This window comes from Trypanosoma melophagium, assembly GCF_022059095.1.
Source record: "Trypanosoma melophagium isolate St. Kilda chromosome Unknown ctg29segment0, whole genome shotgun sequence".
Classification (NCBI taxonomy): Eukaryota; Euglenozoa; class Kinetoplastea; order Trypanosomatida; family Trypanosomatidae; genus Trypanosoma; species Trypanosoma melophagium.
Window position 1 is genome coordinate 43,720 of NW_027125160.1, and position 19,769 is coordinate 63,488.

The 19,769-nt window shown below is 40.2% G+C and overlaps 12 protein-coding genes across 12 annotated transcripts; all 12 read left to right on the forward strand.

Moving 5' to 3' along the window:
* Nucleotides 1-714: 714 nt before the first annotated feature.
* LSM04_005312 (ABC transporter-like) lies at nucleotides 715-2,613 on the forward strand (the record flags this gene model as incomplete). The annotated part of the gene is made up of 1 exon (XM_067331727.1): nucleotides 715-2,613. The coding sequence occupies one exon, from the start codon at nucleotides 715-717 to the stop codon at nucleotides 2,611-2,613; it is 1,899 nt and encodes a 632-aa protein (XP_067190206.1).
* Nucleotides 2,614-3,066: 453 nt separating this feature from the next.
* On the forward strand, nucleotides 3,067-5,031 carry LSM04_009137 (NOG1; the record flags this gene model as incomplete). The annotated part of the gene is made up of 1 exon (XM_067331728.1): nucleotides 3,067-5,031. The coding sequence occupies one exon, from the start codon at nucleotides 3,067-3,069 to the stop codon at nucleotides 5,029-5,031; it is 1,965 nt and encodes a 654-aa protein (XP_067190258.1).
* Nucleotides 5,032-5,787: 756 nt separating this feature from the next.
* Nucleotides 5,788-6,633, forward strand: LSM04_007009 (IQ motif; the record flags this gene model as incomplete). The annotated part of the gene is made up of 1 exon (XM_067331729.1): nucleotides 5,788-6,633. The coding sequence occupies one exon, from the start codon at nucleotides 5,788-5,790 to the stop codon at nucleotides 6,631-6,633; it is 846 nt and encodes a 281-aa protein (XP_067190218.1).
* Nucleotides 6,634-6,924: 291 nt separating this feature from the next.
* Nucleotides 6,925-8,190, forward strand: LSM04_004663 (uncharacterized protein; the record flags this gene model as incomplete). The annotated part of the gene is made up of 1 exon (XM_067331730.1): nucleotides 6,925-8,190. The coding sequence occupies one exon, from the start codon at nucleotides 6,925-6,927 to the stop codon at nucleotides 8,188-8,190; it is 1,266 nt and encodes a 421-aa protein (XP_067190201.1).
* A 1,169-nt stretch (nucleotides 8,191-9,359) lies between these two features.
* LSM04_001810 (uncharacterized protein) lies at nucleotides 9,360-9,920 on the forward strand (the record flags this gene model as incomplete). Its single annotated transcript, XM_067331731.1, has 1 exon — nucleotides 9,360-9,920. One exon carries the CDS (start codon nucleotides 9,360-9,362, stop codon nucleotides 9,918-9,920), a length of 561 nt encoding a protein of 186 aa, XP_067190160.1.
* A 110-nt stretch (nucleotides 9,921-10,030) lies between these two features.
* On the forward strand, nucleotides 10,031-10,771 carry LSM04_001250 (uncharacterized protein; the record flags this gene model as incomplete). Its single annotated transcript, XM_067331732.1, has 1 exon — nucleotides 10,031-10,771. The coding sequence occupies one exon, from the start codon at nucleotides 10,031-10,033 to the stop codon at nucleotides 10,769-10,771; it is 741 nt and encodes a 246-aa protein (XP_067190154.1).
* A 41-nt stretch (nucleotides 10,772-10,812) lies between these two features.
* Nucleotides 10,813-12,430, forward strand: LSM04_002240 (uncharacterized protein; the record flags this gene model as incomplete). The annotated part of the gene is made up of 2 exons (XM_067331733.1): nucleotides 10,813-11,971; nucleotides 12,183-12,430. The coding sequence occupies 2 exons, from the start codon at nucleotides 10,813-10,815 to the stop codon at nucleotides 12,428-12,430; spliced, it is 1,407 nt and encodes a 468-aa protein (XP_067190169.1).
* Nucleotides 12,431-12,563: 133 nt separating this feature from the next.
* LSM04_004236 (uncharacterized protein) lies at nucleotides 12,564-13,887 on the forward strand (the record flags this gene model as incomplete). Its single annotated transcript, XM_067331734.1, has 2 exons — nucleotides 12,564-13,641; nucleotides 13,682-13,887. 2 exons carry the CDS (start codon nucleotides 12,564-12,566, stop codon nucleotides 13,885-13,887), a joined length of 1,284 nt encoding a protein of 427 aa, XP_067190196.1.
* Nucleotides 13,888-14,503: 616 nt separating this feature from the next.
* Nucleotides 14,504-14,926, forward strand: LSM04_008284 (Protein of unknown function DUF2678; the record flags this gene model as incomplete). The annotated part of the gene is made up of 1 exon (XM_067331737.1): nucleotides 14,504-14,926. The coding sequence occupies one exon, from the start codon at nucleotides 14,504-14,506 to the stop codon at nucleotides 14,924-14,926; it is 423 nt and encodes a 140-aa protein (XP_067190243.1).
* Nucleotides 14,927-15,344: 418 nt separating this feature from the next.
* On the forward strand, nucleotides 15,345-15,734 carry LSM04_003956 (FGFR1 oncogene partner (FOP); the record flags this gene model as incomplete). Its single annotated transcript, XM_067331738.1, has 1 exon — nucleotides 15,345-15,734. The coding sequence occupies one exon, from the start codon at nucleotides 15,345-15,347 to the stop codon at nucleotides 15,732-15,734; it is 390 nt and encodes a 129-aa protein (XP_067190192.1).
* A 313-nt stretch (nucleotides 15,735-16,047) lies between these two features.
* LSM04_002051 (Histone-binding protein RBBP4) lies at nucleotides 16,048-17,811 on the forward strand (the record flags this gene model as incomplete). The annotated part of the gene is made up of 1 exon (XM_067331739.1): nucleotides 16,048-17,811. One exon carries the CDS (start codon nucleotides 16,048-16,050, stop codon nucleotides 17,809-17,811), a length of 1,764 nt encoding a protein of 587 aa, XP_067190167.1.
* An 848-nt stretch (nucleotides 17,812-18,659) lies between these two features.
* Nucleotides 18,660-18,998, forward strand: LSM04_000882 (SRP-independent targeting protein 3; the record flags this gene model as incomplete). Its single annotated transcript, XM_067331740.1, has 1 exon — nucleotides 18,660-18,998. The coding sequence occupies one exon, from the start codon at nucleotides 18,660-18,662 to the stop codon at nucleotides 18,996-18,998; it is 339 nt and encodes a 112-aa protein (XP_067190140.1).
* Nucleotides 18,999-19,769: the final 771 nt, after the last annotated feature.

Sequence of the window (19,769 nt, forward strand, 5' to 3'; positions counted from 1 at the left end):
ATATATATATGCTTCTGGGAGTATGTCAGTTCATTACCTTTCTCATTCTAACAGGAAAGCAAGGGATATTGTATGTGACGCTAGATTTCTCTCATTATCCCACTGATTTTCCTTTTGTTTTTCTGTTTTTTTCCCCCTCTTGTCTTTCTATTGTTATTATTATTTTCAACATTCCCATTTCTGGTCATCTTTTTTTTTTCTTGGTATTTTCTCGTTATACGAGTAGATAAAATACAGACCAAGAGGTTTGGTTTTGATGTGCCATTATAATTATTTTTCTCTGTGATTCTTTGTGTTCTTCCCCCAGTTCCACATTCACTTGTTCTGCTCCAACGAGGGTACAATGAAGGTTTTTCCATAGAAGAGTCAGAAAAGCAGTCCTACTATGTGGCAGCAGGAATAGTGATGTTTCTACTAATATTATGTCTGTGTGTGTATATTATGTCTGTGTGTGTATATTTATTTGCTCCTTACATGTACACAAGCCCAAACACACATACATACGCACACACATGCAAACAGTTGCTCTTTTCTCTTCCTTGTTTGTTCTTTTTCTCTTTCTTTTTCTCTCTCTCTCTCTCCGATGAGGTATTATTCCCAAGCTCTAGCTCCTTGGAAATAAATTCAGGTGGGCAAGGGAAGTAAAAATAAAAAAAAAAACAATAAAACGCATTGTTTTTTTTTCCTTTTATACCTTTGGTAGCACCTGTAAAAATGTTTCCTGTGGGGTTTGGTGCTTCAAAGGCATCCCTTCGTGCGTTTTTGCTTTTTGTGGCGGTAATATTATTGTATGGTATTTATCAACGGGTACGTTCGCGTCGTGAGACACAGTTCCAACGACGTCTCCCTCGCAGAGTTGGAGGAGTGCGCCGGCAGCTTGTTGTTCGCTTTGATCGAACTCTTTTCAGACGTCTTGTGGGACTTCTCCATATTTGTTACCCCGATATATTTTGTGTGGAATCAGGTATGACATTTATGTTGGCAATTCTCCTCATGCTACGCACTAAGCTAACACTGAAATTTGCTAAACTTATGGGAATAAATAGCAGATCGCTTGTAGAAAGGGATTTCAAGCGGTTTGTTTTTGGTGTGATGGATGTTGTTGCATACGCTATTCCTTCCACCGTCACTTCTGTTGGCATTACATACATAAATTCTACACTGGAGCGACGCTTTCGTGAGAGATTACAAAATACTCTGCATAAAGAATACTTTAAAGGACATAAAGTGTATGATGTGGTAATGAGCGGATCTGTAGATAATCCAGCTCACCGGCTAACAAATGATGTTCAGCGTTTTTGTAGCGAATTATCTGGAGTTCTTCCGGCTGTAGTGAAACCGTTACTGGATATTATTGCATTCTCATCTGCTCTAACAAAATGTGGTGGACGTTCTTCCCCAACGATAATGTTTTCATATTATATGTTTGTCGCTCTCCTTTATCGATGGCTAATGCCAAGCTTTGCAGATATGGTGGCAAAAAGTCGAGAAAAAGAAGGTAATTTACGCATGATGCATACGCAATTGATTCGACATGCAGAAGAAGTAGCATTTTATCGTGGTGCTGATGTAGAGAGGGAAAATGCTAATCGTTTTCTTAACTCTTTTGTCCGTTTGGAACGACGAATAAAACGTGCAAAGTGGTTCTCTTCATTACTAAACTCTATGCTGGTTAAGTATGGAGCAACTTGTGTTGGTTACGCAGTCTGTTCAATAGTAGTTTATCGGGAAAGAAATAATCTTGATGCAGCTGCATTAACAGAATTAAATGTTCAAAGTACACAACTCTATATTCCTTTATCTATTGCAGTGGGAAAACTGCTTTCGCTACACATGAAAGTTAGCGCAATGTGTGGTAGTGCTCACCGCGTTGGCGAGTTACGAGATGCTCTTGCTGCTTTTGATAGGGTTACACCAGATACCAATACTAATGCTGTTAAAATAACCGATGGTAATGAGATTGTGTTTACAGATGCAGCTATTGTTTCCCCTGCTGATCAGATTATTATATCTAATTTTACCATAACGTTTAAACCTGGACATCACGTACTATTACTAGGATCTAATGGATCTGGAAAAACAGCCATTCTCCGTATACTTTCTGGATTATGGCCACTACGGGGTGGAACATTAGAGCATCCTGCAGAGAAGTATATGTTCTTTGTAACACAGCGAGTGTACCTCCCACCTGGTAACCTTCGTACACAGCTCATATACCCTGCCTTCGAAAAACAACAAGATTCAGAATCCCAAGAGATGTTAGATAAGACACTCTTGTCTCTTGCAGAGGGAGTGGGCCTTTTAGCGGTGGTGGAACGTGAAGGCGGGTTGGATGCAGAGAAGGAGTGGAGTGAAGTTCTTTCTGGTGGAGAGCGACAACGTGTGGCTCTTGTACGGGCTATGTATCATCGGTCTATGTTCGTTTTTCTGGATGAGTGTACCAGTGCCATATCACAAGATGTAGAGTTATCATTGTATAAGATGTTACAACGACGAGGTATGACATTGATAACAGTTTCACATCGTGAAGCATTGAAATCTTTACATAATTCTATAGTAAATATGGACGGAATGGGGGGTTACAATATTTATTCAGTGGGGAATTTACTATAACACTTTGGCTAAATTCCAAATTTTAACAATGGATGGATCATATGGACGTTATTATTAAAGGTATTATAAGGTCTTTAAACTTCGAACAATCTTGAATTACTCTGTTATATTTTTTCCATGTTTTTTGATTTTCTTAATGATTATATATATAAATGTATGCATGTATGTAAGTGTATGTCTATCTACTTCACTTCTTTTTTTATTTTGCTTCTTTATTTTTGTATTAATGACTGCAATTTATTATTTATAAACAGGTTGCACCTTCCAGCTTTTTCTGAGAGTAACAAGTCCTCTGGAGAGAAGGGCCAAAAGGAAAAGAAGAGAAAAAGGTAGGAGAGAAGAAAAACAAACAAACAAACAATTAAACAAGAGAGAAACACACGAAATAAGTGACTCTGTAGAGAAAAAAAAAGTTTAAGTGATAACCATTAGAGGTCTAAGAGGGTGTTCACGATGTCTACCATCTACAACTTCAAGACGATGACCGTCGTCCCTACGTACAAGGATTTTATGGACATTGTACTCTCCAAGACACAGCGCAAGACTCCTACTGTGGTGCATAGGGGCTATCACATTTCCCGTATTCGCCAGTTTTACATGCGGAAGGTGAAGTATACGCAGAAGACGATAAATGAAAAACTCAGCCAAGTTCTTGTGGAGTTTCCTCGAATGGATGATATTCACCCCTTTTATGGCGACCTTATGCATGTGCTCTATGATCGTGACCACTATAAAGTGGCTTTAGGTCAAGTAGGTGCAGTACGTCACATGGTGGATAACATTGGGTGTGATTATGTTCGTCTGCTAAAGTACGGTGATTCTCTCTATCGATGCAAGCAGCTTAAACGTGCTGCACTGGGTCGTATGGCAACTGCCTGCAAGAAACTCGCAAATGCGATGGTATATTTGGAGAAGGTTCGTCAGCACATGTCTCGCCTTCCATCTATTGATCCAAATGCCCGAACATTGCTTGTTACTGGTTTCCCAAATGTTGGAAAATCAAGTTTCATGAATAAGGTTACCCGCGCCGATGTAGAGGTACAACCTTATGCCTTTACAACAAAATCTCTCTTCGTTGGACACACTGATTACAAATATGCTGGATGGCAGGTAATTGATACTCCTGGTATTCTTGATCACTCCCTTGAAGAGCGTAACGTTATTGAAATGCAAGCAATTACGGCATTGGCACATCTTCGCGCGTGTATTCTGTTTTTTATGGACCTTAGCACCCAGTGCGGGTATTCCATTGCCCAACAAGTTTCTCTATTTAAGTCTATTGGACCTTTATTTACAGGAAAACCGGTGGTTGTGGTCTTTAATAAAAGTGATATCTGTACCATTGACGATGTCTCACCAGAGGAACATTCACTCATTATGGAAGCCATTGAAGAGGCTGGAGCAAAATGGATTACAACCAGCACCTTAACAGATGTTGGAGTAGGCGATTTAAAAACATTGGCCTGTGACACTCTTTTAACACACCGATCTGAACAGAAGGAAGGAAGTGGACGATTCCAGGCTATTCAAAATCGTCTCTACTGTGCTGTACCACAAAAACGTGATAACTTGGAACGACCTGCCTTTATTCCCCCATCTCTGTTAAATGACGACGAGGAACAAGGCGGTTCTAGACCACCACGGGTTCGTCGAAAGACGGAACGTGACTATGAGTGGGAGAATGGAGGACCAGGACAGTACCAACCAAACGAACGTAAAACTTGGGATCTGGAGGATCCAGAATGGAATGATGATATTATTCCTGATATCATGGATGGACATAACATTTATGATAATATTGATCCAGATATTCATGAACGATTGTTGGAGTTGGAGGCAGAGGAGGAAACACGACTTCAAGAAATGGAAATTGAGGCTTCTAAGAAGCGTCCTCAATATGAATTGGATGACAGCACTATTGAAGCGGTTCGTTTTATTAAAGATAAGATTAAGGTGCTAAAGATGCAAAAGGCACTTAAAAATCCTGCTATTCGCCGCACTCGCAAACAGTCTGAAGCTATTGAAAGATTTAATAGCCGTACAGGTAGCCAAGCTTCACGTTCTGCAACACCATCAGCTTCCGCAACTATGGCTGGTAAAAAGCGGGGTCGTTCATTATCTGTTGCCCAGGAGGCAGTTATGCGTGATCGTTCTGGTTCAACGCATGTATCCACAAAAGCAACACGTAGTATTAGCGCCCGCTCTGCGAGCCGTGAGCGTTCACTGAGTGTTAGCCGAGAAGAAGGTTTCAGAGACGTTAATGAGAAGCTTCGCGCGGTGAAGTTGAGTAAGGTTAAGGCACGTCCACTCAATCGTCAAGCCAAGAAGGGAGAGGGTGACCACCACGTGCCAAACCTTCGCCCGAAGCATTTATTCACTGGTAAAGTAAAAATAAATGGTAAACGTGACAGACGTTAAGAAGAAGGAAAGAATTGAAAGGAATATGAAAGAGTGAGTCAATCCGTCGAGTAATACAAATATGAAGTTGAGCACCCTGCCACTCTCATTTTTGCTCTAGCTCTCATTTTTCTCTCGTTCTCTAGATGATCAAATTAAGGGTTTACCTTGAAGTTTAAAACATCAGAGAAAAGAGAGATATGAGGAACAAACAAAGAAAGAAAAAAAAAAACAGAGGAAGAAATAGGAAAAGCATACATGAGATCGCTAAAGCTAGAGTTACAGAACGTTGAGTTCCAAAAAGAGAGAGGAAGTACGGTGCAGTATATAATACTCTTCCTCGAATAATATCAGGTGTAACACGAAAAGAAAAAAAATTTTTTTATTATTAAGATGATAGTAATAAAAGAAGAAAAACGGGAGGTGAATAAGTCGCAACAATTTTTTGTTGCGTTTTGTACTGCTTTTCTCTATCAAATGATGTCCTGAAAGTAAAAAAAAAAAAGAAGAACAAAACGAAAGGTGGTAAAAATCAAATATTTATTTATACTTTCCTATTAATTTCTGTTTTTTTTTTCTCTTTCTTTCTCTCTCTTTCGTTTTTTTTTTTGCTTGTTTTTCTTATATTATGTGGTAATAGCAAGTACTGGGTGTTAAAGTTAAAGTGGAACAAGTGAGGGTTCTCCACTCCTTGCCCTATCAGTTACAAAAAAAGAAAAGGAAAGAAGAAAGAAAACAGGAATAATATAGAGCTGAAGAGAGATATTCTGTTTTATCATGTTTGTCTTACCAGGAATGCAAACAACACCTCAGAGACCGCAATCATTCAAGAGAAGTTCCACACAGTCCGAATTGTCAGAAATACAATTACCGACGGCATTACTTTCATACTGGGGCCTTCCATTTCACAGTGAGTTACCAGAAGAGGGTGTGGCGCGAACAGAACTTATGGAAGAATACTTAATAGGTTTGACACGTCTAGTGCGAATGCGTAATGCTTCATTAAATGAGGCGTTTGACAATGCCTTGCAGAGACTGGAACGTGATGAAACGGTAGAACGCGAGTTTATCGAAGAGGATAGTAACTTATTGGCCTGGTGGAGTTTCATTGAGTATACAGCACAAAAAGCACGAATGGTGATGGAGAGAAGAGAACAAACAGAACGATTATCTATTATCGATGCCTTCTTTCTATCGGCACTATCAAATCTTTCTCACTTGGAGACTCTTCATCGTGAACATGTGGCAACACAGTTTTTAGATAGTCTTTTCTTGAAACTATGTCAAGTGAAGCCAGGGTGGATGTGGCGGCGTATTCCCCCTTTACTGGATGAGGAGAACTCCTCAGAGTCAAAGAGAGTAGTAAGTGTTCCACTATGGCTTAGTAAACTTACCGATGAGGAGAGTGAGTCACGGAGGCGTATTACCGATAATTTCTTTTCTGGATATGAACTTATATTGGAAGTTTTCACAGCTACGGAAAAACGGCTTATGCATAACAATCATGTAAAACAGTTCCGGTCTTATATGGCTCCACTATCCGAGATGGAGGAAAAGGCTACTCTTATTCAAGCTATTTTTCGTGGATACCGTGTTCGACAACGAATTGCTGTTGTGGGATAAAGCATGTTAGATGGATAATGTAAAGTTTTGCTTGTTTTTGAACCTTTTTTTTTCAATTACAATTGATGTTAAAGAAAATTTCTTTATTTTATTTTGTTGTTCTTGCTTCTTGCTTCTTCTGTGTACCAGAGAGTTTTGCATTCTATTAATTATTATTATTTGATTTTTTATTATTATTTTATCGGATTCCCAAACGGAGGAAGAAAAAGAAAGAAAGGAGGAAAAGAGACTGTCGTTGAAGCGACTGCGTATTCCTGATTCTCCCTGAAGGAAAAATTATATTTGAAAGGCATGTTCACTTTGCGGAATGGCGAGTTTGTCTTCATTGATGACAAAAAACAGCTTCTGTTACTTGAGAGGGGTACAAATCATGAGGCACAAATCATTTACGGCGGTGAAGTTCTCGCGTTTGCATGCAGTGAAGATGAAAGTATCATGGCATTGGCGCTTTCATCCTCGTCGGGTGGGGATTCTTCTCTGATTCGCCTTTATGCATTTGCCAATAATGAACTTGGGGATAGCATTTGTGAAGTTCATCAAAGTATGAAAGCTACACAGTTGCTTTGGGCAGGAATGCAATATTTGGTGGTTTGTGGCTCTAGTAATTGCACTATATATAAGTGGAAAAATGAAAAACTCTCCCGTTTTGAGTCTGATTCAGCGACAATTGCATTTTTACAGGGAGATAGATTGGCCTTGTTTTATCCAGATACGCAAATAATAAAGTTTTGGAATTTGGATTCTAACCGAATAATGGACTCGGTGAAACTCTCCGCTCGAGGTCGTCGTTTAATTTCCACTGTTGGTGTAGGATACTTTTGTTTTGCCCTCTATGATGATGGCTCTGTACAGGTTTACTACGTCACTAAGAGTAACATTAAAAAACTCTCTTTCTTTGAACGTTTCTTTCCAGTTAAGCAAAAGGAGAAAGTAACTCACGGTACATCATCATCGTCATTATTAACATCACCTCTTCTGGCCTGTGCACTTTCTTCGCGCAAAGTGCTTTTGGGATTGCGTGGGAAAAACAAAGTCCATAAGCTAGAGTACAAGAATGAGAAACACTTGGTTGACGGTATGCAGGAGGAAATTCAGTACCCTTTTGTGCTTATGGCCATCTCTCGTGATGGGAGACGTTGTCTCGCAGTTAACACAGAAACAGGTAAGTACCAAGCATTGGCCTTATCATTTAGTTCGGCAAAAACTGCACTCACAGAAACACGGCATGAGAAACACAGCCTAAATGATCCTCAGGCGATAACAACAGAGGCGAGTGCATCATGCGTATCCAGAAGGGAGGAAAGAAAGGAAAATAAAAGAAATGGTCTATCTCCAGGTGTTGCCTCCAATACGGCATCTCTTGTGGATACAAATAATAATAATAATAATAATAATAATAATATTGGAAAATGCCCCAAAATAAGTAACGAGACGAGCCCGAACGAAGGGTCCAATAGGAAATACATTAATGGTATAACAATAACTACTTTTGGAGTCGTTACGGTAATCGTGGTTGGCTTCTTGACAAGACGCATTCTTTCATCTCAAAGACAATAAGAGTATGTCGATAGACAGGAGTGATAAGACTCACTTATGGCCCAGCTTGTTCTTTTGCGTAGCGGAATACTTCTCCTATTAGTCGATATTTCAGGATGATGATCACAGTCTTTTACTTATTTTTGGTACAATAGCTTATCTTGGCCTTGCAAAACACATGAGCAAACAAATATTTTTATTTTTATTGCATATTGGTGGGCTTTGTGTCGTTTGATTTACTGTATCTATAACACAAAACATGCATGTTTTACCACTTGGATTTGCTTGTTGCCAATTATTATATCTGGTAAACACATTTTTCCTTTCTTTTTGTGGAGTAATGGGGGACTTTTCCCCTTTTCTTGTCTTTCTTTCTTCCACTTTATCAATGGTTCTTGTTTTTTTTATCTGTGTTTTTCTTTCTCCTGATGTTTAAAGAAGAGGGGAAAGAAAGAAAAAGAAAAAAAAAGGAAGAATAACATTAACAACCGCAAAAAGAATTATCTCAGATATAAAGAAAAAACGGTTACACAGGTCGAGTGAAGATGTAACGCAGACAGTACAGTCTCCGACGAGTAAGAATAAAGATATTAGGCGAAATACAGAGAATAGTACACGGAAAAGGGATAATAAGGATAGCAGCGATAAAAAGGGAAAGAAAACCAGCAAAGTGCGAGGATCTTCTTCTGCTCCTGGTTCTCCAGTCGCTTCTTCTTTTTCGTCCGTCTCTTCTCTTGTAGGCCGGCGCATGACGGTGGGCGGTACGGTTTACCGGTGTGAGATGCGAGAGGATGAATTCGGCGTCTACGGCGGGGATGAAGTTCCTGTGTGGGTACAAGATGTGAAATCAGCAGCAGGGAATTTAATAATAATAATAATAATAATAATAATAATAATAATAATTCTTGGGTGGAAATACGATTAGAAACGGGTGAAGTGGCGTAAGCACAGTGGGGCAATCTAGAAGAAACCCGTTGGCGACTGCCGGATACTTCCGGCATTGAGTTTCCCGGTAAAGTGATGGAAAAACAGTTTAGTATTAAAAAGGAATGGACGGAGTCACAACGGAAAGGGGTTCGTGTAGCCGCAGCCAAAGTAGTAGAGGACTGTATAATATCACAAGGCATAGATAACACCGTTGATGAGGATGACAAGATGATTATGGTAAAAAATATTGCTAGGGAGAGTATATGACAACAAATAGTCCAAAAAAATATGATAGTTCTTCCAAGTGGTTACGTCAAGCGGCTTTTGTACAAATTGACTCCCTCTTAACATTGAAACGTGCAACAAAGACTACAAATCGATCGATGCTTCAAGATGCAACAAATATGGTGTTACAAGCAAAACTTGGTATTTTGGGAAATGTTTCACGTGATAAGAGCAGTGACAATACTACAGATTTCATTGCAAATAATTCTACTACTCCTTTAGCTGTTAATTCACAGACAGTACAAACAGAGGAGGAAAATGAAGAAGATTTACACCCTCCACTCTCACTTTTTTTACCACATGCTCGTTTTTTGCAAAGTCGATATTATACAAGTCTTCTTCGTAATCCATCTGCACGACGCAGTTGTACCGAACCTCAACTAGAGGCTACCGTATTTACAGAAACTGGTTTGGGTGAGATACGTGTCTTGTGTGCTGTTCCTGTACAGGAAGGGTTTGAAAGACCCAAAAGTAGAATATTCGCTGTGGCACGTGATTGGACTGTGGCATATTGTTTTTTATTATCACGAAATCCTTAAATAATAAAGGGGAAACATCCATTCTCGCAGCTTACCCACTTTTGGGATCATTGGACTTTCCACTAATATCACATCATCAAGTTACTTTCCGTGTAGATGGGATACAATTCATGGCTTATTGCAGAGATAGGGAAGATCTTCTATGGTTTCATGACGCGTTGAAAATAGCAATGGTTTCTATGTACGGTGATGCAAATGACTCTGAACGAGTTGTAAAAATGCGAGCATATAGTGTGGAGTTTGTTGCACACTACAAGTTTGAAAAACCTTTAAATGTATTTGAGGTATTAAATATCATTTTCTCTGACACGGAACATATTGGTGCTATGATGGATGATGATTTTGCTCGATTGCGCACTTGTCCTCGAACACCACAAGAAAGAGATAAAGTGGTACAAGAATGGATTGAATCTACAAAACGTTTTGATAATAAAGTTACTGATTCTAGTTCTACTGGTGTTTTAAATCACCTTCTAGTTATTGAGGAACTTATTCTCTGCCCTATACCGGATATGGATGAAAGATTTCCACAAATACTACAACAAACGCTTTATAAGATGGCAGAGCAATTGCCAGGTTTCTCAGCAAATTGTTCCCACCTCGCTGTTCTTCTAGCTCACGCAGATCGTACAATATTTTTATGGAAATCACGAGATGAAACTTTAGATGTTCCATTTGAACCTTGTTTTAAACCTCTGGTTCCATCACAGGCTGCAGACTTTGAACATTCACTACTAGAGGAGAGACGGATGAAGTGCTTCACACATTGTCACCCACCCGGTATTTATCTCGCAGTGGTTTGTTTCTATGGTAAAAAAAAAAGATTTTTAAAAATGCGAATGGAAGTTTGATTGCAGAAGTTATTCAAAATGGGCCTACACGGGAAGAACTTATGCAACTTCGGGAGGATTGCGAGGATTATCAATGGCTTCTCCGTCTTGGTGGAACTAGTGAAAATTGGGCAAAAGTGAAATTACAAGAATGGGACGCCTTATATGCAAAACGTGGGGTGAATTCGTTTAAAGCTCATTTTATTAGAGCAGCTAAAAAAATTCAAAATGGCAGAATTTTTCCAAGTTTGGGTTACATTTTTGATACCCCTATATTACATGAAATGGGTTCTCTTTTTATTCTTACCATTTGTAAAGTAGAATCGGAAGATACGATTCCACGATCTGCAGGAGTATGGCATGATATTGAAGAATTGGAACGTTTCACATACTCACAGTCTTTACTGTGTAAGGAAAGTGCGCGTGTATCATTTTTACCCAATCGTTATCGGCATTGTATTCGATATTTAACTGCAACAGCAGAGTACCGTGAGAGCCTCACAAAACGCCTAACCCCGGGGCTTTGTCTTGGTTATTTTCTTTCTTCTGTATGTTCAGATGGTATGTTAATGCTTGTGCCGGAATGCAATAGAAATTTACCACCCATAGTAAAAGTAAATGAGGAATCTCCATCAGTATCACAGTGGCGTTGGTTACAGAGTTTAAATTTTCGTCAAAAAACAACCTACTCACTTGGACTACCTGTACCAGAAGATCTTTCACAACCTCCAAATGAGGGGGCATCGTTTGAGAGTAAAATAAGTTATGCTTTGGCAACAATTGAGGCAGCTATAGGATTAAAAATACAACAATTTTATGACTTGGAACTCTTTGCATCGGATGAGGAGCAATCTATTTATGCTTTTTTTGCAGTTGGGTATTACCCACCCCCAATGTGTTGCGTTGGTGGAGTCCCTGAGGCGCCCAAAGGTCTCGTTCCTATGACATTTAAACTTATGCGTGTAGTTGATGATCATCACTTGTGTCGCTATTGGCAGCATGTGTACAACTGCCTCGCTGATGAGGTGGATATGGCATACAGGAAACTTTCTTCAACGATACAACCCTTCACATCTGATGAGGCTATTCGATTAAATCCTACAGTTGAAGTTATGGCGTGTATAATGGATATGGATAAGTATGCGCTTCTTTTAAGCTGGGCAAGTACTCTCACCATTTGGGTGGAAACAGATGTTCAAACTCTTGTACAAAGGTACGCTAGTCATCACCTGAAAGTACCAGAGGTACCATTGGTAGAAGGAGAAAAAAAAGGAGATAAAAAGGATGATAGTGAAAAAAGAGGAATAAGGAAAAATAAGTATCAGTCTCAAAAAAAAAAAAAAAAAAAAGGAAAATGATAACAAGAGTAAAAATTTCCTTTCTATCGAACAAATAATAGATATTGCAGTGTCTAATCAAGCAGCTGCTACAGATCTCAATATCTTTGTAATAAAGTCATTGATGGTACAAATAAAGTCTACGGGAAAACAGGGATGGGGACCTGTTTTGCAGCGTATCCAGGAAATTGATGATACCATGACAGAAGGTTATGCTTGCCGTATTGCAGTCCCAGAAGAAGTAAAGGATTCATCATTAACACTCCACAGCTTTGATGATGTAACTGAGGATGATATGCTTTGTGTCGCTCGTCCACCCACCGTGTATGAACTCCCATGTTAACTAATGGAATTTATATCTGGTGAAGGTAATGTTGCAGAGTCATTCCTTTTCGCCCGTGAAATCGTTGAGGAAATGATTGCTATTGCCGTAGAGGGGTGGTACTGCAGCGGCGATTGGAAGTGTTATGGAGACGATGGTGTCTTGTATTGAGACGGCGGAGGATATCGTAGATGGCGCCGCATTGGAAAGTTTACGTGTAGAGGCGGAGGAACAGGCGTGGAATGAAAGATGCGCTTTACTGCAAGAGTGGAATAATATCTTCAACGCACACAACCGTCCGTCTGTGTTAGATGGGGAGATATTGACAGATGTACCGGAAACCTTATTTTATACCGGTTCACTGTACGTTGTAGAAAGTCCCACAGATGGACTGCGTATTTGTCTGGCACGTGCAGCTAATGATGCGAATCAATTACAGGAGTTACTACGTATTGCGAACTCTTCCCTTCATGCACTGGAGTTAACAGATTGTCTACATGCTTACAATAATGTCCTTCAAAAGGAGGAAGAGGCACTTTTGGAGTTCAACATTACTACCAGTAACAAGAATGAAAATGAGGAAAAGAAAAGTAATGAAAATTTTATACGAAAAGTTAAATCTACCAGTACCACTACTCCACTACGACACTTAACACTTGTATCTCGAGAGCAACGTGAGCTTCCTTTATATGTACTGAGTCCTTTTCGTTGTCTGACAATACAGGGTGATCGAATGCATGTACCACTTCCAGAGTTTGATTATGCTGAATTGGGAGTGTTTGGGGAACACATGAATGTAGATGATGATGAATTGGCCACACAACTTCGTGAACTCAATCCTGCTCCAGATAAACAAGAAAGGTTGTTAAATATGACACTAGAGCTACAAGCACCCCTTCTTTCACTTCGCCTTATCTCCTTGATTTACTGCCGTTCTTCTGGATGCTTCTATGATGATGAGGCTAATAGAGTACGGGAGTTAATATCTGCAGAGTCTTTTTTCTTTACCTATGGTGTTCGGGATTGGTTGCGCATGGAGGAACTCGGCGGTCCTGCTCTTACTAATAGTTTTGATCTTCTCTGGTGGCTTCACTACCTGCGAGAGGCTGGGAAGGGAAATGAGACGTACAGCAGTTATTGCAATGCGTGGAAACAAATGTATGCAGAGACACGGGTGCGTTTACTTCTCGGAAGACGAGGTGGCGTTGTGGCTGGAGGGCACCGGCCCCTGCGTGGGATTTCTCAGTTTTAGGGGCGAAACAAACATCACAGATGCGGAGGTGGGTGTGTTGGTATCGGCGTGTCCGCTGCTCCAATCACTCGATCTCACCGGTACTGCCGTAACGGATGAATCGGTGCGATTACTCTGCAGTAGATGTAGGCGATTGGTGGAGTGCAGTGTGGCGGGGAGTCGGGTTTCATGGGAGGCAGTCATATTACTACGTGAGACATGCAGGAAGAATGCAGATAACCTCTAGAGCAAGAGAAAGAAAAAAGAGGTATTTTGTATCTTTTTTTTTGGATTTAATCGTATTTATTATTATTATTATTATTATTATTATTATTATTATTATTATTATTATTATTATTATTATTATTATTATTATTATTATTATTATTATTATTATTATTATTATTAGTGTTTTGCTTTGGTACCTTCCTCGTTATTTCTTTTTTTTGCTCTTGGTACTACAGACTTATCGTATTCATGGGGTAGACATATTTCTTTATTTTTTCCTACACTAAGCGACAGAGAGAAAATAAGTTTCCCTCTCTCTCTCTCTCTTTGTTTCTGCGTGTGTATGTGTGTGCATCTTATCGTTTTATCGTTATTTGGTTTCTTATCCTTCACTTCGTCTTTGTATGTAGTGAGGCAAGCGAAAAGACAATTCAAAGAAAAAGAGCAATATCATCGTTAGCATCAGCCAAAATACACAATCCAACCTTTTTTCAATTATTATTGAGAACCTTTTATTGATAGTTGCCTGTTCTTCTTTTTTTTTTTCTCCTTTTGTATCGAATGCGGTAAAACCTTTTATAAGGACTATAGTAGGAAGTAAAAAAAAAAAGAAACGAAAACAAAATGGAGGTGGAATGCTGAACGAACACATTGATGGTCTTCATGAAGGCCATGAGCCGCGGTCAACAAGGCTACTCACAAGAACTCTCATAATTGTATATGTTATCATTTTTATTGTGGCCATAGTGTTAAACATTGCCCTTGTGACACAGCCAGGTAGTCATCCTAGTAGTATTGTTAACGCTGTTGGGATCATTGTCCTTGTTTGTTTGTCGTTGATGCGTATTAAGTGGTATAAGAGCGATCATCAAGAGAAGAAACAAAAACGTGCCATTTATGTACTCATGTTCGCTGTTCTTTTACTATGTGTGGCAGCCTTTATGATTACTAGTGACACACTACACTATCATGAGCCTTTGCCATGCCCGGAAACAACCACGACTACAACTACAACGACAACACCCGCACCGAATTCCTCTGATGTGAACGTTTTCTAAGAGGTGGTGGGGGGTATTTCAAAAAATAACAAAAACAAAGTAAGGACGTACTTCGGATATATATTTATATTTTTTTAATCAATAACAAGTTTTCTAATTTGCGTTTTGTGCATGACATCAAAAATAAAATCGAAAAATGTGTTGATTGGTGTTTATTTGGAGTTGGATGTTCTATATATATATATATATATATATATATATATATATATTCTATTTGTTCCAAATATTGCTCCCTGATTCCAAATTTACTATTCCAACCATTACTAATTCTTCTACTAGTACAACAACTACTAGTGGTATTATTCTTGGTAACAATTTTTCTTACAATATTTGGGCTTTTTCTCCCTCTTATTCTTTGTATAGCCTGTGGTGGGTCGATAGTGTCAATAACGGCAAAAAAAAGGGGGAACACATCGGGATGTCTAAGCAAGAATCGTTAAAGACAGCAATGCGTGAGGTGTTGGAGACAAAAGGAGTGATAGATCATATTAAAGCAGAGCTACGAGCCGCTATCTTTCAATCCTTGCAGGATGGCGTCACACAGGAAGGAGACACAAGTTCAGCAAGACCACCTGTGCCACCAGAAAATTTGTTGATTAATGAACTTATTAAGGAGTATTTAGCTTTTAACGGTCTGGAGCACTCACTGGCGGTATTCCGTGCGGAGACTAGATCTGGCAAAGATGCTGCTGCATCCGTACCGCATGCTGTTTTGGCTACACAACTAAATTTGACAGGAGCCCCGGCGTCTGTGCCGCTGTTGTACGCCATGTTGCATGAAGTACGTGCTTCTAAAGATCTCTCGTGATAGAATCAAAACTGAAAGAGAGATGGAAATATAGATCGAGGTATATATATATATATATATATATATATATATATATATAAGACGAAGAAGAGGGAACACCGCACATGCTTGTATGTGTTTGTGTGTGTGTCTCTGTATTTTGTTTTTCGCTGTGTGTCTGTTTTTTTTAATTGATTTGTTCAATTATCTTTACTAATTTCTTTTATTCTATTCCTATATTTGTTTCTTTCTTTTTTATATTTTATTTTCCTTGCATTCATTTACGTGGGTGCTCAACAAGAGTCGTGATTACCCCATCTGTGTAGGTACGGCGATGAAAAAGGGTACGAAGCTTATAGCTCGCGCTGAGGAGGATCTTCCCACCACACGCAGACGACTGCGCGACCGTGAGGAGATTGAAGAAGAGGAGGCGAAAGCAAAGAAAATCGCAAGAGAGGAAAAAGAACGACGACTTCAGCAGAAAATTGCGGGAAAGAACAATGAGGACGAGGAGTGGGAGGACGCATCCGACGAGGAGGAGGACGATGATGATGATGATGTTGACAGCATGAATGGTGACTTTGTAGATGAAATAATTGAAGAAGAGATCATCGATGATGGCGCTGACGATGATGATGACGATGATGAGGATTACGCCGAATTCCAGCGTGAGACAGATGCACTATCGAAGGGAATGCGACGAGTGACATTTGATGATGCCGCATTGCAGCAGGAAGATGATAATGAAGGTGATGAAGCAGCTCCTACTATTTGGCGTAGTGATCAGGCTGAGGTTGGAACAGAGGAAATGCAACTTGAGTATGCTAATAAGGCGTATGATTCCTTCTTTCAACTACGTACAGAGTATCCATGTCTTTCCTTTGATGTGTTACAGGATAAAGACGCTGCCAATCGTACTAAATATCCACTCTCTCTTACACTTGTCTGTGGCTCACAGGCGGATGAACTCCCCAAGAACCAACTCTACGTACTACGTATTACAAACATATGCCGTACGAAGCATGATGCCGATAGCGACAGTGACAGCGATGGAAGTTACATTGGTGACGAAGGTGATAGCGAAGATGACAACGACCAAGATGGGGAGGAAGTAAACAATGGTGAACCAATAATGGTACATCGTACAATATCTCATTATGGCACGGCAAATCGTGTTCGTTGCGCCCACCATAATACAAACTTGGTCGCCGTCTGGTCAGACGCGGGACACGTGCAGGTATTTGATTTGGAGAATGATGTTTCCATGCTGTGTGATCATGCAGCTTGGGCGAAGAAACAGGCACGTCAGGGTGTACCGAAAAAGCAGTCTGCGATGCTCTTTTGTACTCCATCAACATCTCACAAGACGGAAGGTTACGGTTTGGACTGGAGCATTGTCTCCCAGGGTGTTTTCGCTTCTGGTGATTGCAATGGAGATATATTCGTGTGGAAACCATCAGACGATGGAAGATGGAAGCCAATTGCCAGCAGCACCAACGGTGAGAAGGCACCATCTGTTGAAGAGATTCAGTGGAGTCCCACACAAGCGGATGTTCTCATAGCAACTCGCGTTGGGGGTGTGGTGGGGGTGTGGGACACACGTGATATGCGGAAGAGCAAGATCAGCTGGCAGGCCGATCCCACCGACATTAACGTTGCAAGTTGGAACAAGGCCCGTCAGGCCTCACACCTGCTTGTCACAGGCGCTGACAGTGGTGCAGTGGCGGTGTGGGATCTCCGCAAAATTGGCGAGAGTACTCCCATTCAACAGCTCCCGTGGCACAAGGGAAGTATCACGTCTGTGGAGTTCTCACTGCATAATGAGAGTGTGCTCTCCGTCACCGGGGATGATGGGCAGTGCACACTGTGGGATCTCAGTCTTGAGCGGGATCCGAGTGAGGAGAAGGAGGTGATCGGCGAACTCTTTGGCCGCCAAGACCTCACCGGCATTCCCGATCAACTGATGTTCCAACACCAGGGACTCGTACACCCAAAGGAGGCCCACTGGCATGCACAGATTCCTGGAATGGTGATCACAACCGACTACGCGGGACTACATCTCTTCCGGCCTATGAACTGGCGCTCACTCATGAAGTAAAGGTATAAGGGGAAATGGGAGAAGGGAACGAAAGGAAAAGAAGAAAAGGAAGAAGAAAGGGAAAAAACAACAACAACAACAAGAACAAGAAAAGAGTCTCATACACAAATAGGCAGACACACATACATACATACATACACCATGGGAGAAGGAGAGATAGATAGACATATACATAGAATGAACGAAGGAAAAAAAAAACACACACAAGATGAAGGGAGAGACTCCATGGATAAACCAAAAAAAAAAAAAGTGTGTTTGTGTGAACAAGACTCTTATTCTACTTTCTTTCAATAAAACGGCTAACTCTTTTCTCCTCTATCTTTCTTTTTTGTTCTGTTTTTTATCTGTATTCTCCATAAAATTAAGTGCACTTGTTCTTTGTTTCTATTTTCGTACTGTTTTTTCTTTTATGAGGTAGTATTTTATTGCCGTGGTGGCGTTTTTCTTTTTCTTTTTATTTCTTCTTTCTCTCCCCTTGTACTTGTGATATACAGCACCCCCGTGGAGTTTCAGCTGCATCCCTCTCTATCTCTTTGTTTAATTAGACGAAGTAAAAGAACAACAACAAAAAAAAAGGATAAGAAAGAAAGAGTGATTTAGTAAAGTAAAAGTCTGTCGAGGGGGTAACAACCTTCATAATGAATTTACTTGCCGCGCTTCTGGTTTTATTTATCTCTTGGAGCCTTGATTCAACTGACCCAGAAACGCAACGGATGATCAGAAATGTCTTTTTACTGGTACACGCTGTGGTTTTGACCGTTTCTTTCTATCTCTTTTATCGTATCTTGGTAACCAAGGATACTCGTATGGTACAGGCAAGATATATATATACGGATGAGTTAGAAGATATGACCGTAATGGATTACGATTTTTCCAGGTGGCGTGATTTGTTTTTTAAGCAGCTGTTGCTGCCAATGGTTGTAGGTTTCTTTGTGGCCTATCGCTGGTCTACGCCCTTCCCGCTGCTCTTGCAGACGCTGAACAATCCCTCCACGCTCTGCCGCTCGCCGCTGTTTCAGCTGCACGTCCAGCACTGGCCGGAGGAGGGAAGTCTGCAGCGGCCGTGGAAGGAGAACTCCGTGGTGCCGGCGTGGATGCAGAAGATGTGGCAGGAGAGTCAGGCGGAGGGGGAGACCGCCGCAGGGAGTGGGACCGCAAACACAAAGGGAAAGAGGCGGAAGTTGTAATAATGAAGATGATGGTTTGCGCTTGTGCGCTCTGAAGAGAAAGGAAGGCAAGAAGAGAAAAAAAAAGAAACGACAAAGAAGAAGAAACAAAGAGGACCCAAATGAAGAGTAAGGGATTCGTTTTTTTTTTTTTTTGAGAGGGGAAGAGAGAAAGGGAGCTGGGAGAGGGATGTGTCTGGTATTAGGAATATATATATATGCTTATATTTATGTGAGTGTGTATACATTCTTTCCTATCTTATGGGGCTTTGCTTCAAAGCGTAAGGTTTTTAAACACTCACCCAACCCCTGCCTTTTCCCACTCCTTGATCAGGAAACGGACTAAAAGGTGCTGTTTTCAACATCTCCTTTTCGGCAAGGAACAGAACGTTTTATGGTAAAATGGGAGTCTTTTCAGATTCACTGTGTTTTTTTTTTGCTGTTAAACTTCGTTATGAAAAGCCGATAATCGGAAATCTATTAATAATAAAATTTCCTTTTCACTCCTTCTCTTTCTGTTAGAGAAAAGTAAGGCATAGACTTTTCTTTTATGCACGTTCAATAAATACTTAAAAAAAATTTACAACTATACAAATTTGCATTGCTATTATACTCCTTTATTCATCCCTTTTTTCATTTATTTTATCTCTTACGTGATCTCAGCCATCCCTCTTTCTCTTTGTTTTTTTTTTTGTAAATTCTTGCTTTATTACTTTATATAACTTTGTACATTACTTCAAAAAGAGAGTAAGAGAAAACCAGTACCAATTACGCCATTACCAAATTAAAAAA